The sequence below is a fragment of the Typopeltis vanoorti genome, chromosome 6, assembly GCF_054136105.1.
Source record: "Typopeltis vanoorti isolate ZY-2024b chromosome 6, IOZ_Tvanoo_1.0, whole genome shotgun sequence".
In the NCBI taxonomy this organism is placed as follows: Eukaryota; Metazoa; Arthropoda; class Arachnida; order Uropygi; family Thelyphonidae; genus Typopeltis; species Typopeltis vanoorti.
In genome coordinates, this window is record NC_143554.1 from 92,906,429 (window position 1) to 92,933,802 (window position 27,374).

Sequence of the window (27,374 nt, forward strand, 5' to 3'; positions counted from 1 at the left end):
GCAGTGAATTTTTAGTGTGCCCTCAGAGAAATTATTGTAAACTGCTTTATTTTTGTCTATTAAGATGAGAGACCACTGATCATGAGTAGTTTGAGTTGTTGACGTCATCTAGTTATCAATGTGACCTCTCTCACTACCCTTCACACCACTTCTAAACATTGTTAGAACCCTTTGTTTTTTAGTATGTGTGTTTGTTGAATCACTCCCACTACTCAGTGCAAATATAAAATACTTTGTTTACAAAGATATTTTTAACCTTATATATTATTTTTAACCCTTATATATATTTCCTTTCACCTTTATAATGGATAAAGGTGAAAGGAAAAGAACGTACTATTTTAATGACAATTGGGAAGAAGAGGATTGCTTTATCAATCTTAATGGCAAATGTATTTGTTTATTATGCAATGATAGTGTGGCTATTTCTAAAAAAAAGTAATATAGAAAGACATTTCAAAACCATTCATGCCAATTTTAATTTTGACTATCCAGTGAAATCTGAAATAAGAAAAAAAAAAGATTTTATTTTGAAATCATCCATTACTAAACAGCAAAGTTTTTTTACTAAACAGTTTACTAAAAAGCGAGTTAAATAAAATAATGTTAAAATTTATCAAAATATTTGTCAGATTGTCAAAATGTCCTCTCTACTCTATATCCCGGCGGTGACTGACAGCAACACTCTCTGTGCAACTCATTACACATGCACCATCTACAGCAACTGTCCCAATAAAGCGGCAAGGTTGCCCAAATAAGCAAAGCAACTTTGGATTATATTCTCGATTTATTTGTTTCCATTATTCAATATTTGTCCCAAATAAATAGCTGCCCCAATTAATTAGGCATCCATTATCATTTTTTATCATATGTTTATCATTTTTTTTTACTATATAAATAGTAAAAAAAAAATGATAAACATCCTTTTTAAATTTTTATAGATATATATATATATATATATATATTTATCCCATGCAAAAGACTTACAAGAACCTCTAGCATATCAGTGCCGTGTGTGTGTGTGGTGTAGGTGAGGGTTGAGAAAGAAGAAACCTGTTCATTCTTCTTAGAGAGTTGAGGTTGAACTTGTTGGGAAACATCATGAGGAAGGTTGTTCCAGAGGACAGAGGTAGATGGAATAAATGAGGAAGAGGAGAAGCAGGTTCGATGAGTTTGCACTTGTACTGTAAAGAGATGTTGGACAGCAGCTGCTCCTGTTTTAACAGGCCTAACAGCAAGTTGAAAAATGATGTTTGCAAATTCTCTGGAGCAGTGACCATGGAAGCACCATGGAAATACAAAAAAGATTTCATCTGGTCTTCCATCCATATCGTAAGCAATTTTTCCATTTCCCTTAGTGCGCTTTCACGTTTTTTCGTTATTATGGTTATTTTCATGCTGGCTGTTCTTTAACATGTTCTTTTTATATGCGAGGCATCCTTTACTATGATATTTACTGTCAATACTGCAAGACTGAATACATGTACTATACCCGATAAGCTTTGCTCACCTTCATATTTCTTTATTATCCATAATTTCATCTCTAGATCAATTGCAATATATTTGCAATATGGTTTGCTTTTCGATTAAAGGGTATGTTTACCACCAGCCATTGTGAATATTTAGAAAAAAACACTAAACACGTGAAAATAAGCATAACACTGTATAGGTGCATTCACAGCAAGAGATACATAGGAACTGGGACAATGCAGCATGCGGAGCTGAGCAAATTTCTTATGTGAGTACAGATGTTTGCATCTCAGGATCTATTTGTATATAGAAATTTTATTATTTGGAAATGTTTGTTTTTGTGAATAGATCATTTATTTTTATTTCATTCAACTAGAGTAAAACCCCTTTCATTTCTTTATCTTAGCTTCAGTTTGAATATTTAGGCATTTTTTTAAACATAAAGCATCTGGCATGATGAAAGGGGAAGGAGTCTTTTTTTTATGCTGATAATGAAAAGTTGTAATAATAATAATAAAGTAAGAGAATTTACAGCATGTTACTAAAATTATTGAATCTGCAGGATTGCCAAGAATATTTATTAATATTGACATGCATATCTTTTGATTAGGATATAGAAATGATAGATTATTCTTTGGATATGTTGATCAAGAATCTTCCTAACAAGAATCTTTCTGGTTCATACTTTTTTTTTTTTTTTGTTTTGTTTTGAGAGTGGACCAAATGCTAATAATTAACAATAGTGAGTAACATAATTTCTGATCTGTTGGTTCTGGAGAGAAGTTGGCTGTTTGGAATAATTGGATATTAGAACAAGGTTTCATATTAGGTAAGGGTTTGATGTTCAGATAATTATTCATCATGAATTTCATAACTAGGATCCAAACAGGAATTTTGTGTGTTTTAAGAAATAGCATTTAAAAATTTTTTTATTCTTTAACATGTTAGGATTTTTTGTTACAAGTTTGCCAAAATAGCTCTTGGCTTAGCTATATTCAGTGATAAAAAAATGTCAGTTAGAATGAAATTGAATATAAACAGCATCCATAGTTCAATGATGTCTTTTGATTGTAAAATCTTAGGATTAAATCCTATTTAGGATATGAAGATTCATTAGGACTATCAACTGAAGGTGAGACAGATGAGTTCATGTGGAGGTAGCATGGTTTTTTCCTTCCAAGAAATGAGGTTTTTTTATCCTTCTAAGATGAAAATGCGCTCTCATTGCATTCCCTATATAGGATTTTATGAAGCAGAATTACTTTGCTTTAACATGTTGTTGAACATGAACCTGAGCAGGAAATGATAATAAAATAAGAACATCTACAATTCAAATAGTAGTACAGTCATACCCCGACTTATACGAATCCAGAGGTACGTGGTTTCTTATATGTACGTATTCCCGTCACGCCTCACCACTAGTCATATCTTTCTGGTGCCGGCCGCATTCGCCAGTGTCGCACATGCTGTGAACAAGCACTGACGTGTTTCGCACGGTCTTCATTCATACACAATTTATAGTCTACAAACCTTGCGATTGTTTAATGTTATGTTCTTGATAAAAATTTTATCACATAAAAAATAATAATGTCGTCCAAAAGAAGCAAGTCTGATTCTTCTACAGCTAGCAAGAAAAGAAAAACATTCAAAGCGTATTACACACGGCGTTCGTTTGCAAGTCTGAATGAAGCTATGAGGCAAAATGAGCAACTGTCTGTTAAAGGGTTTTGGAAACAGTTTAATGTTTTAGATGCTGTAAGGATTATTGGAGATTGTTGGGGTGTCTCCGATATTGGAGACACCCTTCAGTAGCGAACAGTCTCCAATATCGGAGACTCTTCGCTACTGAAGAGACCGAAACCTCAGATTCAGTTTTACCAAAAAAGCACATTACAATTGCAAAATTAACAGAAGGTCTCGGCTTAATTAAGAAAGGTTTACAGATTTTGGATGACATAGATTCTAACGAGGAACGAATTGTAGCCACAAGGCAAGGAATAAAAAAATCACTGGCTTGTTATGAAGAAATTTTGCGTGACAAGAAAAAGACATTATGCCGTCAGGCGAATCTATTAGATTTTATGAAACCATTGACATCGAAATAACTTTTTTTTTTTATGTACGAAAAACTACAATTATGATTATATTTCTTAAAAAATATAGGTGTTTTTGTAAACCTTTGGTCCCAATTGTATGTTTGTATATATAAATTACATGCAAAATTATACCCCGAGTTACGCGAATTCGACTTACGCGCTTTTCGTTGGTCCCACCTACTGTGTAACTTTGGGTATCACTGTACATGCATATTTAATAAAATTTATTGTTATTATTATTATTACCCAAGACTCCATGGAGCCAAAGACTCATCTAGGAGGTCCTTTTATCATACATATGTACTATACCTGATAGGTATAGTACATGTGTTCAATCCAATGCACCTGCTTTTCACTCCCCTACTCACACCCTTTTTATACAGTTTCCAGGGATGACCTCTGGTTCTCCCCTGATCTCCCACTATTTTCTGTAGAACCTCTCCAGCATTGATCCTATAACAACCCCTTATTAACTTGTAATGTCTATCATATCTCCCCTCCTCCTCCTGTCCACCAGACTCTGCAAGTTGTATCTTCTCAATCTTTCCTCATACTCAACATTCCAGAGGTTAGAAACTACCTTAGACAGTTGCCTCTGGACCCTTTCCGATGCCCCAAATCTGAGCATAATAGTCCATGTGTGGCCTAATCAAAGCCTTATACAACAGAACAAGAATCTCTCTATTTCTACAGGTTAGTGTCCTCTGCATCATTCCCAGAAGCCTTTGTGTTGTCTTCACAATTTTGGCTATGTGTCCCCCTAAATTTCAGATCCTTATCCACCCTCACTCCCAGGATCTCTTATTTCCTCCACCTCCGACAATATATCCTCACCAAGCATAAATGGATTCTGCAATCCATTTTTGTTTTCCAAATTTTAAAACCTTACATTTTGCAACATTGAACTCGTGTCCCCATTCCCAATCACTCAATTTATTCAAGTCTTCTTGTAAGGCCACAACATCTTCTCTACTTTTCATAGTTCGTCCCAACTTTGCATCATCTGCAAACAACTGAATATCTCCATCCAAATCTTCACCAATATCATTAATATACAAGTTAAACAGCAATGGCCCTAAAACAGACCCCTGAGGCACACCAGTAGTAACTTTCCTTTCCCTGGATATCGCTCCCCCATACAGAACTTGTTGATACCTATCAGATAGCCAGTCTCCAATACAATGCACCAATCTAATATCTAATCCCATCCGCTCTAGTTTGACTATCAACTTATCATGCGGTAATCTATCAAAGGCCTTTGCGAAATCTAAGTATATTACTGTATATCCTTCTCCTCTGCCCATGGAAACAGTCACCTTATTGTAATAAATAAGTAGATTACTAAAACATGACCTCCCTTTAGCAAATCCATGCTATCCATCAAAGATAATACCATTGTTGTCAACCCAATTCTGGATCCTAGTTCTCATAAGCTTCTCCAACAACTTAACTACAACACCTGACACACAGATTGGCCTACAGTTTGATGCTTGAGTTCTATCACTCACCTCCTTCATGTAGTGGCACAATCTTGCACTCCTTAGGAACTTGACCCAGTGCAAGACTCGTATTAAAAAAAATGTCTAGGCTGGCGTCAACTCCATGGCACCTTCCTTCAGAATACATGGTGATATATTAGCAAGTCCCACAACCTTATTTACAACTGGTTTGCTCAAACTCCCTATATACCTCTTGCTCAGTCAGTCTCTCTTCTCCATCATCATCAACTGCTCTCAATCTCTCCATGATGTCACATTCACAAGATTGAAAGACCTTTATGAACTGCTCATTAAGTATCTCCACCACACCTTCTGCAACAGCTGTCTCTATACCATTTTCTCCAATCAGTGTCATCCTTCCATAATCATTCTTTCTTTTGTTGGCTACATGTCGAATGAACTTCTTAGGATTCTTTTTGGCTGCATTAGCTAACTGCTGTTCATAGCTACCCTCACCAATCAAGTCACCCACCTTGCCTGGTCTTTGTAGTCCTCATGGAATTGATTATTTCCATTTCTCTTATGCTGTCTCCATAATGACCTTTTAATCTGTATTGCATGCTTACTCTCTTTATTCATCCATTTTACACTTACCTTGTTTAACCTTCTCACCCTTGGAATACATTTAGACATTGCATCTACTAGATAGTTTTTGAAAATCCCCCAAACTGCATTGATCTCTTTTCCAGCTAACTTCTCATTCTATGCTACACCAACAAGCTGTATCTTGAGCTTCTTACCCCCCCCCCCTTGTAGTTCCATATATACCCTTTTCTTATAGAGGTCCTCACACTGCTGGCAACCGCCCAGGTAATTTACAAGAAGATAAAAAGATATTAAGAATACGCAAATTTAGAAATAATTATAAGTACTTGGCAGGGCTCCAGAAACCACTCACTCACTCGCCACAGTCAAGTTATCAGAAGCAAGTGGTGAGTGAATTTTCAGTCTCGTTCTAAATGCATTCAGAATATATCTTTTTGCAGTGAATAATTTACACTTTTCATTTTAAAATATCTTATTCATTGTCAGGTTATTTGATCACTGGTGGAGTCATTGAATTTATTACAGAAGTTTTATTTCCAGAGAATTGGAGATAAAACTTCTGGATTTGAAATAATTCATTTGAATACTACATTGTTTTCCTTTTAAGAAATTTCAAAACCACCTGCAATTTTAGTTGCCTTTTTTTTCTCTAAAAGTCATAATATAAACCAATCATCTTCACTTCTACCCTTTTATCCTCTTTAAGCTTTAGAATCTTGTTTTTTTTCTTTCTATTTGAAAGCCTACAAAAAAAAAAAAAAATGAACAGTCATTAAAAACTCAACCTGCCATGTCTTCAACAGTTCTGTCATCATTGTTGTAACAACAATTGATAACTTTTAAATGTTTTTCTTTCTAAATATCTGCCATTGAGTTACAAAAGGATCACATTGTCAGTTTCATTTCAGTCATGCAGCTAGAAAAATGAGCTGCCATTATGTGTTATATCAATTCTTTCTTTTAAGGTTACATGGTGGTCAGCATTCATAGTAAAGAATTTATGGAGACAAAAACACACATGTTGGAGTAATTACTTTACTTATAATTATGACAATAACATTTGCCATTTTGATCTCTGTATCAAGGTCATCATTAGGAAAACATACATATTCTCAGGACACAAGCTATATGACACTATACAAAAGTAAGATAAATCTAAATGCTTTGTTAATCATTTACCCAGCTTGACCTCTGGTGAAAAAAAAAATTAATAAATAAAAGAGAGATGAAAATATAACTTAATTAACAAAATAAAATACTTTTTTTATACATATCAGTATAATAATATATAGATGATAGGGAGGAAAAAAATCTCTAAATAAAAATAGTGTTATAGCAGAACTACATTAAACACATCCCCACAGTTTTCTTGCATTGGGGTTCTGCCATCGTGTATTGGATGCTATATAGGTTGCAGATGGGTACTCCAGATTATTGGAATTACTAAGCCATCATTCTTGTTTAGATTTGGATGATGTTTTAGCATCTCACTTAGTGCCTTTCCAGTTGATTCTGCGACATGTTTGAAGTGCATGGTTTGACAGGCTTGTTTTACCATAGTGGAGGAATTTAGTATGGTGTTTATATTCATCTTTTCTTATTGGGATGGTGTGCTCTGTTTTCCCTGTGTAGGTTTTAGGTTCACTAATGAATGTACTTCTACAAATCAGTGTCCTCCACATCATTTTCAGAATTCATTATGTTGTCCTAACAATTTTTGGCAGTGTATCCATTTTAGATTTTAGATCCTTATCCACCATCACCCCAAGATCTCTTATTTCCTCTACCTCCAACAATATATCCCCACCAAGTGTAAATGCAAATTCTACATCCCATCTTTGTTTCCCAAATTTTAAAACCTTACATTTTTTTAACATTGAACTGACATCCCCACTCCTGTGCCCATTTACTCAATCTATTCAAGTGTTCTTGTAAGGCTAGAACATCTGCTCTACTCCTCATAGTTCATCCCAACTTTGCATCATCTCTAAACAGCTGAATATCCCCATCCAAAACTTCACCAGTATCATTAACATACAGATAAAACAGCAGTGGCCCTAAAACAGACCCCTGAGGCACACCACTAGTAACTTTCCTCTTCGGGGTATTTCTTCCCCATACACAACTGCTGATACCTATCAGATAGCTAATCTCCAATTCAGTGCACTAGTCTAATATCCAATCCTATTTGCTCTAGTTTGACTATCAACTTTTCATGTGGTAATCTATCAAAAGCCTTTGCCAAATTTAAGTATACTACTGTGTATCCATCTCCTTAGCCCAGTGAAGTGTGACCTTATTGTAATAAATTGATTACTAAAACATGACTTCCGTTTAGCAAATCCATGCTGCCGATCAAAGGTAATACCACTGTTGTCAACCCAATTCTGGATCCTGCTTCTCACTAGCCTCTCCAACACTTAACATCCAACACACAGATAGGCCTATAATTTGAGTTCTTTCACCTCCTTTGTGAAGCAGCACAATCTTGCTTTCCTTCCACTCTAGAACTTGACCTAATGTTAGATCCATATTAAACAAATATGTCAAGGCAGATGTCAACTCCCTGGCACATTCTTCAGAATATGCAGTGATATATCATCAAGTTCTCCTCCTCATCATCATCAAATGCTTTCAGACTCTCTATGATGTCACATTCACAAGATTGAAAGACCTTTATCAACTGAACTGCTCATCAAATATCTCATCTATATTGTCTGCAGCAGTTGTTCTTATACCATGTTCTCCAATGTCATCCTTCCATAATCATTCTTTTTTTTTGCTGGCTACACATCAAAAGAATTCCCTATAATTTTTTTTTTTTTTTTTTTTTTTTTAGCTTCATTAGCTAACTGCTGCTCATACTTCACCTTTGTTACCCTTGCCAACCAAGTTACCCTCCTTGCCTGTTGTTTGTAATCCTCATGGAATTGATTATTACCACTCCTCTTATGTTGTCTCCATAATTCCTTTTTCCTCTGTGTTTAATCTCTTCATCCATTTCACACCTACCTTATTTAACCTTCTTACTCTTGGAATACATTTAGACATTGCTTCTACTAGATAGTTCTTGAATATCACCCAAACAACATTGATCTCCTTTCCAGCCCACTCCTCATTCCATGCTGCACATGCTATCTCTCTCCTGAGCTCCTCATAATCACCAGCCTTGTATTTCCATATATACCTTTTGCTCATGTAAGTCCTCACATAGTTGGCAACCACAGACAAAATCACTCATGGTCACTCCCACCAATTGGAGGGTGATTTCACACCTTATTTATAACTTCAACATCCTCTAATGAGATGATCAAATCCAAAACCCTCACTCCTAGTGTGCCCTCTTTGTTACATACTGCCTGAAGTAGTTGTTTCTCAAATACTTGAGAAATATATCTTATTGACTGAGAGTTGTTATCTCATCATCCCAGTCTATATTGCCATAATTAAAATCATCCATAATGATCACTCTTATTTGCTTAGCTAATTTGATTATACATGTCATGGTTATTACCATCCACATTATCAAGTCTATAATAACATCCAAATAAGTATTTCATTCTATTCTCTTCTGTAGATCTTGCAATGTATGAAAGAGATGTTTGCAAATGTTCAACTTGATGAATGTTCAACTTGATCAATACCATACGGCCTCTAAACCACTGCCACTATTTTCCTCTTGCATCTCTATCTTATATGGACATAACTCTTTTTCTGTCATCAATAGCACCCCCCCCTCCCTTTTTTACCCTTTCTATCATAACAAAACACATCATACCCTTCCATCTCTCTTCCTGACCAGGATGTCATCCTCTTTCAACCATGTCTCATTATTCCAATGATTTTTGGATGATCAGACTCAATCGATACAACTTTTTCATTTGCCTTGTTTCTTACACTTCCAGCATTTGTATATAAACATAACAGCTCATTCCTGGATCTCTAACAAGTTTCACTGATACTACTTATTAGTTGTGACTTCTTCATCTTAGAACCTTCTTCAAATTCAACTGTTTTTTTCTTTTATCCCAGTTCATCCTCTTCTCTTTTTTGTCTTCACATGCATTCACATCCTCTTGGAGCATCAACCTTCTTATGCTATGTTCCCCTGTCCACCCTGTGCCTCCCCATTTCCTTGTTTGCCTTGCACACTTGTTCTCTCATTCTCTATACTAATACTACCCACTTCATTCGTAACCACCACTTCAGTCTCTCCTTCTTTATTCTCTTGCTCTCTCACGTCACTTCTTACTAGTTGAATTAATTTTTTTTTCTTTGAATGCAAGGATAACTGTGGTAATTTAAATTACTTTTAAATTGCCACAAATATTTTATAGCATATCACTTTCATCAAGTTGAACATTTACAAATACAGTGGTGCCTTGGTTAATAACGGCCTCAGATAACGACGTACTTGGTTAACGACAAGTGGCTGTAAGAAAAAAATTTCTTGGTTAACGCCACAGGCTTTTGGTTAACGACTCTCGATTATGTGAATCTATATCCGATCTAAAAAACTGGAATTTTCCGATCACACTCAGCCATGATTGGGAAGACATTGTCGAATAGAGAACAGCCATGCAGCATAGCTGTGAAGCTCAGATATGTTTGACCAATCATAGCCAGCTGTTTACGTTTTCCGTTTATTGTTTCTTTTCTTGTAGTTCACTGTTGCTTTATTTTAAAATTTGTGGTTATAAATGCGTTTTGTGATGAAAATGAGTATTTAAGCATTTATTTTTTGTGTTGGTTCATATAGACAATAAATCGGCGGGTGCATGTCACTGTTCGTTCGCCATCAAAAGGCAAAATCAAATCTCATCTGTATAATAATCCTTGTATCTATAAGCTGCTAATCTGTGTATGTTACGGTAAGTGCTGTATCTAATATCGTCACCTTACAAGCAAAATGCACTAAGTCAAAAATTGCAGGTTTCGAATTTAATTTAACTTTTATTTCAAAAAGGTTTTTTTTTTTTGAACTTTTACTTTTATTTTCAGGTGACGATATGTTCTTTGTATCCCTTGTCTTAGTGTTGTACAATTTGTAATAATACCGTATTTTGCATATCTTTTTTTTATAGAGTGAATTTTTTACCATGTGACAAAATGGGTCCCAAAAAAGAAAGCTAGTGAGGGAAAAAAAAAAAAAACAGAAAAATTTTCTCTATTGAACAGAAGAAAGAAATAATCGCAAAACATCATGAAGGTGTGAAAGTTATGTAGCTAGCTCGAATATATGAAACCAGTCATTCTACAATATCAACCGTTTTGGTTAAGAAAGAAGAACTTATGGTAGCTAAGGTTGCTAAGGGAACTTCAAGGTTGAATGTCAGAGGACTTCTTTTTGAGCAAATGGAAAATCTGTTACCAATTTGGATCAAAAAATGAGAAATGGCTGGCGATACCACATCTTAAAATGCAATCTGTCAGAAAGCTAAACAGATTTATCAAGATTTGAAAAAGAAGACTTCGGGATCAAGTTCTGAGGTAGATGATGATTTCAAAGGTAGCAGAGGTTGGTTTGACAACTTTAAAAAAAAAAAAACAGGAGTTCATAGTGTGGTCAGACATGGAGAGGCAGCTAGTGCTGACAAAGCAGCAGCAGGTAAATTTGTTAATAGCTTTACAAGAATTATAGAAGAAGGAGAATACCTACCTCAACAAGTCTTCAACTGTGATGAGACTGGGTTATTTTGGAAGAAAATGCCCAACAGGACATTTATCACAAAAGAAGAAAAAACTTCCTGGGCATAAACCAATGAATGATAGGTTAACATTGCTTTTAGCAGCAAATGCAAGTGGAGATTGCAAGGTAAAACCCATGTTAATCTACCACTCAGAGAATCCCTGAGCATTCAAAAAGTTCAATGTTTCTAAATCCAATCTCGGTGTTTTGTGGAAGCAAAGCCTGGGTCACAAGAATAGAATTTAGAGACTGGATTCGCGAAGTGTTTGGACCAACTGTCAAAGCCTATCTTGAGCAAAACAATCTGCCTCTAAAAGCCATTTTAACCTTGGATAATGCACCTGGCCATCTATCAGGCATACAAGAAGAGCTACCAGAGGAATTAGATTTTATCAAGGTGATTTTTCTTCCTCCCAAGACTACATCTCTGATTCAACCTATGGATCAGCTGATAATTGCAAATTTTAAAAAACTTTACACAAGGGCACTTTTTTTTTACCAGGTAGTGCTTTGAAATGTGTGAGGCTACCAACATAACCCTAAGAAAATTTTGGAAGGAAGAATTCAACATTGTCATAGCAATTAGGCTAATTGTAAAGGCTTGGCAAGAACCAACAATGAAATGTCTCAAAGCAGCATGGAGGAAACTGTGTCCTTCCTTTGGTAATGAAGAAACTTCAGATGAAAGACACAAATTGGTAAATGATATTGTGGCAACTGCTCATGATCTTGACTTGGAAGTAGAGGTAGAAGATGTTGAAGAATTATTGGAGATGCATGACTGAGAACTTGACTACTGACAAGATAAAAAGAACTTTTCAAGCAGCAATGTGAAGTAAAGGAAATGGAAATTTCATCCGAAGATGAGGCTGGAGAGAAAGAACAAATTACGATTGATGAAATCAAAAATGTTTTGGCAAAGTGGGAGGATTCAAAATGTTGCTATGAAATGGAATTCAAACAAATCTGAGGTTATCAGAACTGCAGATCTATTTAATGAAAAGTGCAATTTTTCAGAAACATTTTAAAAAAGAGGCAGAAGGGCAAACAACCCTAGACATGTTTTTTACAGGTCCATTTGTCAAAAACTCCGAAATGAGCCCAATTGTCCTTCTGGTGAAGATTGATAATTAAAAACTGTTTTCATGAACAATTCATTTTATTAATGTTAATTTTTTTGTAGCAAATGCATATACTGTATAATAAATAAATGTTATTTACCATATTTTTATGACATTTTAAATGAATTTTATCTGCATTTTTAATATGTACTATGGTTGTGGGGAGGAGCCAGAACAAATTAATCGATTTTCAGTTAAATCTTATGGGGAATTGCGGCTTGGATAATGACGGTTTTGGTTAACGACGGTAATCCTGGAACGGATTACCGTTGTTAACCAAGGCACCACCGTATCTCTTTCATACATTATAAAATCTATAGATCAGTAATCATTACTATTATGCAACAAAACTGCATTTCTTATTTTGGGAGATTCCACAAACATGTCTCTTTTGGGTTAGAAATACATTCATTTTTTTTACAGGTCATCTTCATCATTACTGTCAGTAACAGATTCCACTCTTTGTTTCAAAATATGAAGCTGGAATTTTGTTTTTGTTTATATAATCAGAAATGCCTCTAGCATGTGGCAACAGTTTTTAATTGGTAAACCACTGACTGCTGTATGTATGTATGTTCCTGATGTTGATAGCTTCCTTTCCATAGTTGGAAGCAGAAGGATAATCTATTTTCAACACTGCAATTTCTTGCAGTGTTGATGAAGCAGCTCCTAGAACACCTAAAGACTAAGATACTGATCTTATGATAGAATTTAGTTCAGGTAGGATATCAGCTTTTCTGAAGAAAACATTTATGAATTGAAGTTGTTGGAGATCTGTTTGTTTTTTCATACAAAATACAGATATATTAACAAAATAACAGTTTATTACACCTTTTTTGGTTTCTCAGAATCATCATGAAATAGTCAAATTAACTCTCTAGAATGTGCAGTAATAAAGAAGAGCTTACCTTTTATTTTCTATGTTTTATACCCAAAGTAGTATAAAATTGATGTGTTGCTGTATTATCTTTCGTAAATAAACCACTACACACACACACACACACACACACACACACAAGTGTACTCTTGTTTTACAGCCTTAAACATTTAATATGATATAATAATAAAGAAATGAGATTCAAGGATGTTTGAGCCTAAATGAGAGCTTTTAACATCCTGAGTTTGTTACGGTTCTCCCTGATGCAAGACAGATTCAGTTGCCCTTAAACCATCTTTCCATTAATTTCAAACTATGTCTATATGCCTTTAGAGTGATAGCAGCAACAGATTGGCAGTTAAACGAATTTATGATAAAATAATTGAAAAGTATATGAAAAAATATATAAAAATCCTTGCATGGCAAAATTTTTTTGGGATTGCAGAACTGTATTCATCACCCCAATATACATTTGAATCACCTCTAGTAATTTCATTTATTAAAAAAAAAAAAAGTTAATTTGTTGATCTGTGTAAGTAGTATAACCTTAACTGATATATGAATGATCGTTATTTATTTTTGAATTTAACTATAACTGATAATATTTTGAATTTATTGTACTATCTTAAATTTTCATTAAAGATTTGAAAATATAGTCCACATCCTATGCATTGGCCAAAAATAAAGAATACACAAATTCTCTGTCTCAGCAAATACATTTAGTTTATCACAAAAACTCCATCCTTTGGATCAGGAAAAGTCTCCTTCTCTTATGCTTGCACACTTCTGTTTATCTCTTAGTATTATTTTACTCTATCTACTTTCTCTTTGTTTATTTCCTTTTCCTCTCCATCTATTTTTCCAGTACTGCTGTGAATAATTTTTCTTTTTCTATGTGGTATCATAGATTTTCATCTTCTGTGATAATTTTATTAATATTAATGCAGATTGAATGTTATATGTTTATTTTATGGAACTACTGTATTGTATATTTGAAGCTAACCTATTAACAATTAATGGTATAGTTTATAAAATAATTAACTGCTGAAAGTTTATTTTTCACTAGGTTAGACTATAATAAATTTAGTTTAATCCTTTATCCCAGTGAGAGCAAACAAAGTTTGCACTTGAAAATATCTTCAGGACTGAATATAGTGTTGTACTATCTTACCTGGGTAAGTAGTGCAACACCAGGGCAACTCATAGCAACACGTGCTCCACCTTTGCTACGAGTAGCCCTGGTGTTGCACTACTTACCCAGGTAAGCTAGTACAACACTATATTCAGTCCTGAAGATATTTTCAGGCGCAAACTTTGTTTGCTCTCACTGAGATAAAGGATTAAACTAAATTTATTATAATTAACTGCTACAAACAGTTTTTAGTGAAAAGACTTCTTGGAATAATGCTAAAGCAAATGTTGAAATATGTTTGGCATTTGCTTTTTCATCAGGTCCTAAATACAAATTCAGTTTTGTTTTCTATATGATTAAGAATTGCTAAATCATGCATTCAAAACATTTACAAACAACTTAATTTTATATACTTAATTTAATAGGAGGGTTTTAGATATAATGCTCTACATGTGTCATCAAAAAGCAAACAACCAACCATGTGCAGACTTATTCTTCAGACAATTGAGGATCCCACCTTCATGCAATTACTGTATGGTGATGATAGTGAAACCATTCGTAATGAACGGATATGTTTTATCACCGATCTGTATTTGAATATGCCAGATAAAGGAGTAAGTATAAACATAATATATTGTCATCATTCATTTTTTTTTAAATATTTTAATCCTAGTAGTTCCATGACTTTCATTGGATAACCAGATCAAAGTGCATTACCCTTACCTTTTCATACTCCATAAAAGGAAATTCCTCTTGTCTTAAAGATCGACTTTTCTACCTTAAATTCTGTCTTTTTTTTCCACTGTCATATCAAACCTTCATAATGTTTAAATGACTGTTTCCTCATGTCACACATTCTTAGCCTAAGTTATAGGCTAAGAATGTGTGACAAACTTTGAGGGATTTCTAGTTAGAACAGATTACAGGCTTTGTCAGCTGCTAGTACTTTTATAATGCCATGTTGTTGAGAAATGTTTGATGGGATAGTGATAATTTTTCTCTCTTAAACTGAATTCTGAAATGTTGGCTATTGAGGAGTTAGAGGAATATTTCTGACTAAATAATGTGTCATCAATTTATAGATAATAATCTTAAAAGTAGCTGAGAGGTTTTTTCCCCCAAAAAAAGATGCTTGAAGCAAAAATTAGCCAAAGAAAGCAAGATGGTGGTGCTCAATGCCTTCAGCAGAATGGATGGCTAGTTACAAGAGATATTTTTTATTAGTGCCACTATGTCTTAGGGAGGATATTTATGAAGAATAACAATTTATCAGAACTGACCATGATATCCAAATTGTTTAGGAATGGATCTTATGTAGAGGATTTGAAATGGGTAGGACTTAAGTATGAGTGGCTATGGCTTGTAAGGAGAATTAGTGATAAGGCTAATTTTTTATGTATAAAAGAGGCAGTCAGTTGTCTGCTGTGGACTAATGGAGGTTTATCTGAGCTAAATGCTAATAAATGACAAATATATAAGCTCTTGGACAGAATTTAATAATTTAAGTGGTGCGGTACTAAAGCAACTCATATGTCAGAAAAGTTGTATTTTCATAAACTTAAGTCACTTTCAGAACTAAGGCAAACATTGGAGAAAGAAGATGCAAGAAATAAGAAAAGTTTCATTGACTTTGCTATTCTTGATAGTGATATTTTTACGCTGGTTCAGGGGACATATGAGTACAGAGGATGTGAAGTTGGAAATGATCACAATTTAGTATTGAGTAGAATAACATTGAATATCATATTGAAAAGAAAAGTTTAAGAAAAGTTTAAAATGAATCAAAGTCAGCAGCTTTCAGAGGTGAACTGTAGACTAAAATATACAAATATTATTTAAGGAAACTGAAAAAAAAAATTGAAAACAAGAACCAGACCTTACACTTTCATTCAGACCCTGAAGAAAACATTGATTCATATAGAGAGACATGTGGTGAGGTTTCTGCAGTGATAAAAAAATCAGAACTCCATGGTGGATTCAGGAAGTTGAAGTGGCAATCAAGGCAAAGAAGAAAGCATATTGAAAATTTCTGGCAAGTGCATCAGCTTTTGCTCTGAGAGAATACAGAGAAAAATGGAAGAGAACAAAACTCTGTGTAAAACTAGCTAAACAAAAGTCCTAGGAAGATTTTGTCAAGAACATATCAGGAAATTTTTTCAATCAATATCAGGAAACTGGCAAAATGTTCTAGAGGTTATTGAAAAAAAGGTTAAAAAATAGAGGAAAGAGTACAATGAAAGAAATTAGATTTGATATTATAAGTGACATGAAAACTGAAGATAAAGATAGTCTAGATGCCTAGATTACTTATGTTGAAAGATTACTAAATCTAACAAGCAGTGATTGTACAATGGTAGAAAATGTTCAAGAGGAATGAAATCAATAATACATATCAGTACTTGAGGGAGAAAAAGCTATCAAAAAACCTGAAATGTGAAAGGCAGCTGGAGTTGATTGATATTCGACCAGAAATGCTCAACTATGGGAGTATAAACGTTTTACAGTGGTGATACTGCATAATTCAGTAGGTCTGGTCAAAGGGTCCAATTCCATATGATTAGAGGTAGAGCTTTTGTACTGCTTATCTATAAAAAGAGAAATGTGAGAATTGCAGAGGAATTTCCATACCTGGTAACATTTATGTGAATATACTTAAAGTTAAGAAAAATTGTGGAAGGAAGCTTGGTTCAGATCAAATAGAGGTGATTAGGATGAGATTTCACTTTAAAGCAAATAGTTGAGAAATCATGAATATGTAACAAGGATTTGTTTCTAAGTTTTGTAGATCTGGAAAATGCATATGCTAAGGGAAAAGTTGTTCAAGATGCTTCACTTATATGGTGTAAATGGGATATTATATCGAGCAACACATAGTATATATTTGAGTTGTATGTCACCAGGAATGCAACTCAAATTATTGAAGGAAAGTGGTATTAAACCGGATATCAAAATTGGAGATGTTAATCTCAGCTCTTTACTTTATACACGTGATGTTATACTTCTTGAATAAATCCAGTATAAGAGTCTTTGTTTTCAATTATATGATGGCACTTTTGATGACCTGTCATTTTCAGGTTGAAAGATGTCTTTGAAATATGAGGGTGGTCTGAAAAGTTCTCGGCCTAACAATGAAAAAACAGATTTATAATTTCAAAATTATTTTTATTTTTCAACATAATCTCCCTTAAGACTAAAACATTTATTCCAGCTGTGCTCCAGCACCATTATCCTGTCCCTGTAGTGGTTCTCAGTAAGATCTGCAATCACCTCTTGTTTGAAGAAAAATGCTAACCAGTGAGGAAGAGTTTTAGTTTTGGGAAGAGATAGAAGTCAGAGGGAGTTTGGGAATAGGGTGGATGTTCAACAATTCATAGTGCAGATTCCTTAATTTTCCCATTGCCAAAATACCTTTGTGGGCAGGTGCATTGTCCTGATGAAAGATGATTTTTTCCTTCTGCAAACCGGGTCTTTTCTCACGAATTTTTTCGTCTAATCTGATTAAAAGATCGGAATAATATTCCCCGGTTATTGTTTTACCCATTTCAAGATAATTAATAAATAAACTTTAGCATCCCAAAACACCGATGCCATGACCTTCCTGCTGATAGAACTGAACCAGCTTCTGTCCATTGTTTTGACTGCTGTTTGGATTGTGGTGTGTAATGCTGAATCCAAGTCTCATCCATAGTAATAAATTGACGCACAAAATCGGTTTTCTTCTTGTTAAAATTCTCTAAGCACCTTTCAGAGATTTTCATGTGAGTGCATTTTTGATCTGCTGTGAGCAAGCGTGGCACCCATCTTGTGCAAATCTTTTTCATTTGCAATTCTGGATGCAAAATATATCCTACATGTTCTTTTGAAATGCCTATAGTCTCAGAAATTTCACGCACTTTGACTTGCCAGTCATCCAATACCATATCATGCACTTGATCAATGATTTCTGGTGTTGTTACACTTTCTGGACGTCCTTCACATGGATCATCATCAAGGCTGATACAGCTATGTTTAAACTCGGCAGCCCATTTCTTAATTGTCAAAAACGAAGGAGAAGAGTGCCCATAAACCTTTCCGAACTTCGAATGAATTTCTTTTGCTGTTAAATCATCTTTTACAAAGAATTTTATAACTGCACGATACTTAATTTTATTCATTTCAAGGGATACAGACAACACTTTTGCTTCAGAAAGCTGTATAAAACAAACTACTTGATAGAATGACTTGCGATTTCACATGGATGCTTATGACAGATGTACCAATATTAGAAAAAAAAAAAAATCTTGCTGATAATGTTGCCATCTATGATCGTGGCAGAGAAATTTTCAGACCAGCCCCGTATATTATTCACTCTTTTCTTTGTGTTATTGTGAAATTTTAACATAGGATCTGAGAGCTGGGTTAGAAATAAAACACTTGATCAAAGACTGGAGACCATAATATAAGAGTTTTGAAAAGAATTAGGAGAGTTAATATGCCATCAAAGGTAGTATCATATTAAAAATTAGGATATTACAAAAGAACTGGACATTGTTTGCATTGAGGAATGTGTTAGCAGAGCTAATTGGTCACTTAAACAGAAATGGTGCAGGAAATCTTGGAAAACAAGTTGCCAGGATGGTAGGAAAAAGACTTGGATCTAGATGGATTGATACAGTAAGAAGTGCCTTAGAAGACGGAAATGTAAGATATGATAATATTGGAGTCTTGACAGATAACAGATTGGAAGAAAATTGTTGATAGGTACTTCTTACTGTATCAATCTGGGTCTGGGTATTTTTCATGTATTCAGGTATTTCTCATGTATTATAATATCCTGTACACCCTGAATGTACATATCAGGAACATGATGATGGCAGTTGAAAATACAAGGTGTCTAGGCTAGAGGCATACAAAAATAATGGCTTATAATGTGAGAATCACTCATTCTATTTTCTTAAACTATAGCTCAGTCGATAGGAAATCTTTGCAAGATTTATTTTGTCACACTTTTAAAGTCACTAGTGTGCATGTGCAAGAACGGCATAAGAATGGCTATTTCCTGGATGCTGGATATGAAGAGAGGCCTAACTGCCTGGCTGCCTAGATCTCTGGATATGAGTGTTGGACTTTTTTCTTTTTTTTGCATGGGGCTTTATTAAAGACTTTGTGTACCAGAGAAAAGTTCAAGATTTGGATGATTTGAAACAGGATATCGTTATAGCAGTTGCTCTAGTAATGCCTCAGATGCTGGAAAACACTTGGCAAGAACTCGAGTAGCATTTCGACCTTTATTGAGGTCTCATCAGTGGGATCCCACTGATGAGACCTCAATAAAGGTCGAAACCGGTCTGGGTAGTGGCCCCTTGCCTTTAATACAAAACATCATACATCCCCTTCTTGGAGATGTGTTTTGGCATTAAAGGTAAATATTAAGATTAGTGATCGGAGCTTGTTCCACCTTTACCACAAGTTGCCCTGGTCTTGCACTACCTGTGGGATCAGTTAGACTTGCATCAATTGCAGGCGCAAACTTGACTTTTAGTCTGTTTGCTTACTTGGGAAATGGAGTAAAACCAGGTTTAAAATTGCTTGGTATCTTTAACATATATATCTTTTTTTTTTTTATTATTACTGTACACTAAAAACTACCTTTGTAGAAACATGCAACGCTCTTCTATAGAAAGTAAGTAGTCATTTTAATATAGTCAGTAAGTTGGCCATCCAGTGTCAGTCCACAGTAAGACAGGATATAACAAACTATATATTATCTTACTTATTTGTGGAAACTTTTGCAGCTTACACACGTAAAAAAATAAAGAACTTTATTGGAAAACTCCTATATATTTCATCCAGTGGAACATGGACATCATTACGGAGACAGACCAGTAACTACATTCAAAACACGAACTATAAGAATGAGTCACAAAGCATGTGCCTACTTACTCGTGTTTGCATCGCAGCTGAGATAATAGGATTATAGATGACATGAGCAGGGTACATAATAGACACCTGATAAGGCGAGAGAGGTGGTAAGGTATCCTTTATAGATGGTAAGAAGGAAGGCAGTTTTTGAGATTGAATTTGCAAAGAATCTGTGCTATTTCTTTTGCAGTTCCTTCTTTGAAGGTTGGATATTGAATTTCTTTTCATGACGGATCATAGTCTGGTAGATGGATGATAATTATCAATAATTTTTTAAATCCATTAAACATCAAATTGCTTTTAATTTTATTCAGTTCATCTAACAGAAGTGAATCAGAAAAGCAGATCCTTTGTGCTCTGTCTACAAGACTTTTTATGATACCTATCTTCTGTGATGAATGATGGTGTGAGGATGAGTAAATGCATCTGCCAGTAAAGGTAGGTTTTCAGTTAACTGAAAATTCAACAAGATTTGTAGGATTTTTAGCTATTCAGTATTAAATAATTATTGAGACGTTCAATAGTGAACTTGATACAGGAATACAAAGAGTTTATTTTCTCTAAGAACTTAAGTAATTCTGACTCCTAGTGAGAACACACTGAAAATATATCATCAACAAAATATAACCATAAATGAGGTTGAGATAAAATAGTGTGAAAGAGTTGATGTTTAGATGCTCCATAAAATTATGATCTAAAGCTGGAAAAATAGGACTGCCCATTGTTGTTCTTCAATTTGTTTGAACAACTTATTCCATATGTAAAGTAGGCCTGAATTGAGGGTGAATTTAAATTAGCTAAGAATGTCTTTTGGGAAATCAGATTACAATGTGTCACAAGTGAATGTAGTGGTAGATTTCAGCTGTGATAAAAAAAAGTATTTTTAATTAGTGTATAGTGTGGATTTTTATTGCAAATTGTGCTGCATTTTTTTTCAATTTGGATACAAGTATCCTTCAGTAGTGTTGTTGTTTTGTTGGAATTTTTTTGTTGTTTATATTGTGTTTTGCTACTTGTTTGTTCATACTGCTTCTGAAAATGGTATCCATAACGAAACGCACTTCAGGGGAATAGAAGGCTTCAGTACGAAGATTTAGCTGTGATTTTTCACAGTGGATGTATTGCAAAAATTGCTATATGTAATCACTGAAAAATGTGAAAGATTTGTGAACTGTGTGTGTAAATGAGAAGGAGGGAAGCATTAACATTTGTGAAAAGTGTCTTGATAGATTAGGTCTATTAGAAATGGGAGCAAGTGTTGGGATCATAGTAAAAGAGCTTAGGCAAGAGTTAGTGAAAATGAAAAGCAAAATGAAACATCTGGAAGAGGATATTAAACATTTAAAGAAGAGATTGGCTGATGAGAATGAGAAGGAGGAAGTTAGTATTACGAGAAGGAGGTCAAAGGATAGTCATATATCACTGTATGGGGACTCGATTATTAGAGGTTTAATGATTAATAAAGTGCACAAAACAAGCTTTCCTGGTGGAACAATGAAGCAAATAACTGATGCATTGCAGAAAAGGAAAGACTGGGCATCAAAATTAGTGGTAGTCATGGACAATTGACTTGGTCGGGATTTAAAAAAAAAAAAAAAAAAAGTTGATAGAGACTTGAGGACGTTGTTGCAGCAGGTAAAGAAGAATAGTGTTATTTGAAAAGTGATAGGTGTGTTGTTTCCCAGATATGACAACAGTGAATTGAGAAGGAAAGTAAAGATAATGAATAGTAAAATGGATGAGTTGTGTGAGGTAAAGGGAGGTTCAATTTGTATATCTGTGGAGTGAATTTGAAGGAAAGTTGGAATGGTTTAAAGTTGGATTTCATTTGAATGGATTTGGTTTTGGGCATTTAGAAAGAATGTTGTTTTCTAAACATTTATTTTCTGATCATTTATTACATCAAGTTCAGAGTTTACTTGTGAAGCAGGGTAGTACAATTAAACAGATATGACTGGAGGAAGATGGATATGAGGATGAAGATGTTGCAACTGCACAAGGTGAGGATGAGACAGGTAGGAATGGAAATCAGAGTCAGGACCAGGGAAATCAGAGTGGTCAGACCAAAGAGAGAGAGAGAGAGAGAGAGAGGTGTGGTATAGCAGCTAGAATAGAGAATGTTAGAGCTAGTAGAATAGTCTCAAGGACACAGGAATTGTTATGTTTGTACACAAATGTAAGGAGTATTTGAAATGAGAGCTGAGTTTGTTTCATTGATTCAGTCACTATGTGCAATTTGCATGCACAAATTTTGAATCTGTTTTTGTGTGAAGTTGAAATAAACAGGCTAGTATATATGATAGGATGCTATTATAGGCCAGGGAATGCAGAGAATACTGATTGTCAAATGTTTAGGCAAATTAGTTGGGCATGTACAAAGAAGATGATCCTGATGGGAGACTTTAGTTACAGGCAGTGGTGGCTCGTGGCTTGAAATTGTGGTGGTGGTGCTGCAACTTTCGAAATATACATACGCACTGTAAGTACAGTGTATGCGTGTTTGGATAAAATATCAAAATTATGGTAAAAATAAAAAAAAATTATACATGAAAAAATATTGTTTATTATAGATAAAATTATACAGTTTGTTATAATTCAAAATTACTTAAAAATAAAATATATTCTTGTTTTATTTCATGCAAAAATATTGTTTATTATCGATAAAATTATACAGTTTAGTATAATTCAAAATAACTTAAAATAAAATCCATTATCATAACACGAATAATGTTCTAAAATAAAAACTATAACAAATGTTATGTCTTTAATTGTAATGTCCAAACATTTAAAGTGAAATGTGGAAAGCTTGAAATGTGGAAAGGCAGCAGGAGTAGATGATATTCGACCAGAAATGCTGAAGTATGGTGGTATAAAAGTCTTACAGTGGCTGCACTGCATAGTTCAGAAAGCCTGGACAGAGGGACGAATTCCCGATGATTGGAGTAGAGCTCTCATGGTACCCATATATAAAAAGGGAAATAAAACTGAATGTGAGAATTACAGAGGTATTTCCCTACTGAGTGTTCCTGGCAAGATCTATGCAAGTATACTTGAGAAACAGTTGAGAAGAATTATGGAAGAAAAGCTTGGTGAAGAACAAGCTGGATTCAGGCCAAATAGAGGCTGTCAGGATCAAATCTTCAATTTATGACAAATAGTCGAGAAAGCATGGGAATATAACAAAGATCTGTATTTAAGTAGCTTTATTTTATCCTCTTACATGTTTCGCCAATCTTTTTCATTTAATTTAATTGTCAAGAAAAGATCTGTATTTAAGTTTTGTCGATTTGGAAAAGGCATATGACAAGGTGCCAAGAGAGAAGCTATTCAATATGCTGCAGTTATATGGTGTCAATGGGGCATTATATCAAGCAATACTTAGTCTTTATTTGAGTTGTAAGTCAGCAGTTAGAATTGAAGGAAGTACAGGAAGATGGTTTAATGTTAAATCTGGTGTGAGACAAGGATGTACATTATCTCCTCTGTTATTCATTATCTATATGGATCACATTATGAAGGAAAGTGGTATTAAACCTGATATCAAAATTGGAGATGTTAATGTCAGCTCTTTGCTTTATGCAGATGATGTTATACTTCTAAATAAATCCGCTACAAGTCTGCAAGATTCTCTGACTAAATTGAATAGCTGTTGTAATAGATATGGTATGAAGGTCAGCAATAAAAAGACAAAGACAATGAAAATAGGCAGAATCATTGAAAATGTCAACTGTGTTGTGAATGGAGAACCTGTGGAACAAGTAAAACATTTCAGCTACTTAGGCACGATTTTTATTGAAGATGGTAAATTAAATATAGAAATAGACAACAGAATCAGCAAAGCTGGTATGGTGGGAAGTCAATTGAATAAATTCATATGGAATAAGAGAGAAATTAGTCGGAACACTAAATTAGCTGTATACATGACAGTGTTCAAACCAGTTTTAACTTATGGATCTGAGAGCTGAGTCAGAAGTAAAACACTTGACCAAAGACTAGAGGCCGCAGATATGAGAGTCCTGAGAAAGATTAGAGGCGTGAACAGATGGCATTAATGGCAATATCATATTAAAAATGAGGATATTAGGAATGAACTTGACATTGTCAGCATCCCGGAATGCATTAGCAGAGCTAATCTCAGGTGGTATGGTCACTTAAATAGAATGGGAGAGGAAAGATTAGCAAAACAAGTGTTCTCTGCCAGGTTGGCAGGAAAACGACCCAGAGGAAGACCAAGATATAGGTGGATTGATACGGTACAAATTGCCTTAGATGATAGAAATATAAGATCTGATAATGTTGGAGTCTTGACAAGTAACAGACTGATTTGGAGGAAAATTGTAGATAGGAAGCTAGTAATGATATAATTTTTTATTTAGTACTGTCATATCCTGTACACCCCTTGAGGGTACATGGCAGGAATTTGATGATGATGATGATGAAATATTTAAAGAGAAGGAGTAAGCACTACGAACACTACTACTGGCGCAAACTGCATATAAACAACAGTGGAACTGCGGGACGGACAGTGCCGCATTACACTAATAGCTCGCATCTCATTATTGTGCATATGCTTGTGCATGTAGCAAATACTAGCAATATGACACTGTGGTAAACATAGTGCTGTTAGCCTCCTTCACCCTCCTAAGTGCTATATTGCACTATCAACATCCAGCCCTTGCAGTTTTACATGCCATGCCTCCAATCCAAGCAATCTTCTAAGCTTGTCATACTTACTAGCCCAGTAATTCCACATATACCCTGCCTTAACTGAAAATTCGACATGTTTTGCCATCTCCCAGGTCAAGACCATATAATCACTCTCACCAGTTGTTGGCAAGGTGGTCATATTCGTTATAGACAAATTCTCAGATGCAGTTACTAGATCGAGCACTCTTAACCCATAGTATATTCCATTACATACTGTCTCATTTAATAATTCCTTAGTCATTATTATCAAATTCTTGCCATGTACCCTCAAGGGGTGTACAGCATATGATAGTACTACATGAAAAAAATTACATCATTACTACCTGTCTACAATTTTCCTCCAAATCAGTCTGTTACTTATCAAGACTCCAACATTACCAGATCTTATATTTCTATCGTCTAAGGCACTTTGTACCGTATCAATCCACCTATATCTTGGTCTTCTTCTGGGTCGTTTTCCTGCCAACTTAGCAGCACTTGTTTTGCTAATCTTTCCTCTCCTATTCTGTTTAAGTGACCATACCACCTGAGATTAGCTCTGCTAATGCATTCCTGGATGCTGACAATGTCAAGTTCTTTCCTAATATTCTCGTTTTTAATATGATATTGCCATTGATGCCATCTGTTCATGCCTCTAATCTTTCTCAGGACTCTCGTATCTGCAGTCTCTAGTCTTTGGTCAAATGTTTTACTTCTGACTCAGCTCTCAGATCCATAAGTTAAAACTGGTTTCAACACTGTCTTGCATACTGCTAATTTAGTGTTCCGACTAATTTCTCTCTTATTCCATATGAATTTATTCAATTGACTTCCTACCGTACCAGCTTTGTTGATTCTGTTGTCTATTTCCATATTTAATTTACCATCTTCACAAAAAAATCGTGCCCAAGTAGCTGAAATGTTTTACTTGTTCCACAGGTTCTCCATTCACAACACAGTTGACATTTTGAATGATTCCCTATTTTTATTGTCTTTGTCTTTTTATTGCTGACCTTCATACCACATCTATTACAACAGTTATTCAATTTAGTCAGAGAATCTTGCAGACTTGTAGCGAATTTATTTAGAAGTATAACATCATCTGCATAAAGCAAATAGCTGATATTAACATCTCCAATTTTGATATCATGTTTAATACCACTTTCCTTCACAATGTGATCCATTTAAATTATGAATAACAGTGGGGATAATGTACATCCTTGTCTCACACCAGATTTAACATTAAACCATCTTCCTGTACTTCCTTCAATTTTAACTGCTGACTCACAACTCAAATAAAGACTAAGTATTGCTTGATATAATGCCCCATTGACACCATATAACTGTAGCGCATTGAATAGCTTCTCTTTTGGCACCTTGTCATATGCCTTTTCCAAATCGACAAAACTTAAATACAGATCTTTGTTATATTCCCATACTTTCTCAACTATTGTCGTAAAGTGAAGATCTGATCCTGACAGCCTCTATTTGGCCTGAATCCAGCTTGTTCTTCACCAAGCTTTTCTTCCACAATTCTTCTCAACCGTTTCTCAAGTATACTTACATATATCTTACCAGGAACACTCAGTAGGGATATACCTCTGTAATTCTCACATTCAGTTTTATTTCCCTTTTTATGTATGGTTACTATGAGAGCTCTACTCCAATCATCAGGAATTCATCTCTCTGTCCAGGCATTCTGAACTATGCAGTGCAGCCACTGTAAGACTTTTATACCACCATACTTCAGCATTTCTGGTCGAATATCATCTACTCCAGCTGCCTTTCCGCACTTCAAGCCTTTGATGACTTTTTCTACTTCAAGTATGGATATGTATTCCTGACTGCTTGTTTAGCAAATTTTCAAAGTAATTACTCCATACTTCAAGGATATCTTTTTCTCCCGTTTTCATGTCACCTTGATCATATCTAACTCCTTTTACAGCACTCTTTTCTCCATTCCTAAGCTTCTTCAACAACCTCCAGAATATTTTGCCACTTTCTTGATATTTATTTCTATGTTCTTTCCAAAGTTCTCCCATGACTTTTGTTTAGCTAGTTTTACACACTGTTTAGCTCTCTTACATTTTTCTCTGTATTCTCTAAGAACACAAGCTGACTAATTTGCCAGAAACTTTTGATATTCTTTCTTCTTTTTCCTCACTGCCTCTTTAACTTCCTCTGTCCACCATGGAGTTCTAATTTTTCTATCCTTGCAGACAACTTCACCACATGCCTCTCTAGCTGAATCAATCAGGGTTTTCTTCAAGGCTTGCCACTGAATCTCCCAGGTTTTGTTCCTGTTCTCAAACTCTTTCATTTTTCCTTCAATAATCTATGTGTGTTTTCAGATGTGAACT

At 34.8% G+C, this 27,374-nt stretch overlaps 1 protein-coding gene across 1 annotated transcript in view; it reads left to right on the top strand.

Annotated features, from left to right (window-relative positions):
* The window catches only part of Ankle2 (ankyrin repeat and LEM domain-containing protein 2), a 181,885-nt gene that overhangs the window by 51,610 nt on the left and 102,901 nt on the right, over positions 1-27,374 (top strand). The window contains exon 5 of the mRNA XM_090394536.1: positions 14,853-15,041. Within this exon, the coding sequence (XP_090250662.1) occupies positions 14,853-15,041 (189 nt within the window). The remainder of the gene's footprint in view (positions 1-14,852; positions 15,042-27,374) is intronic.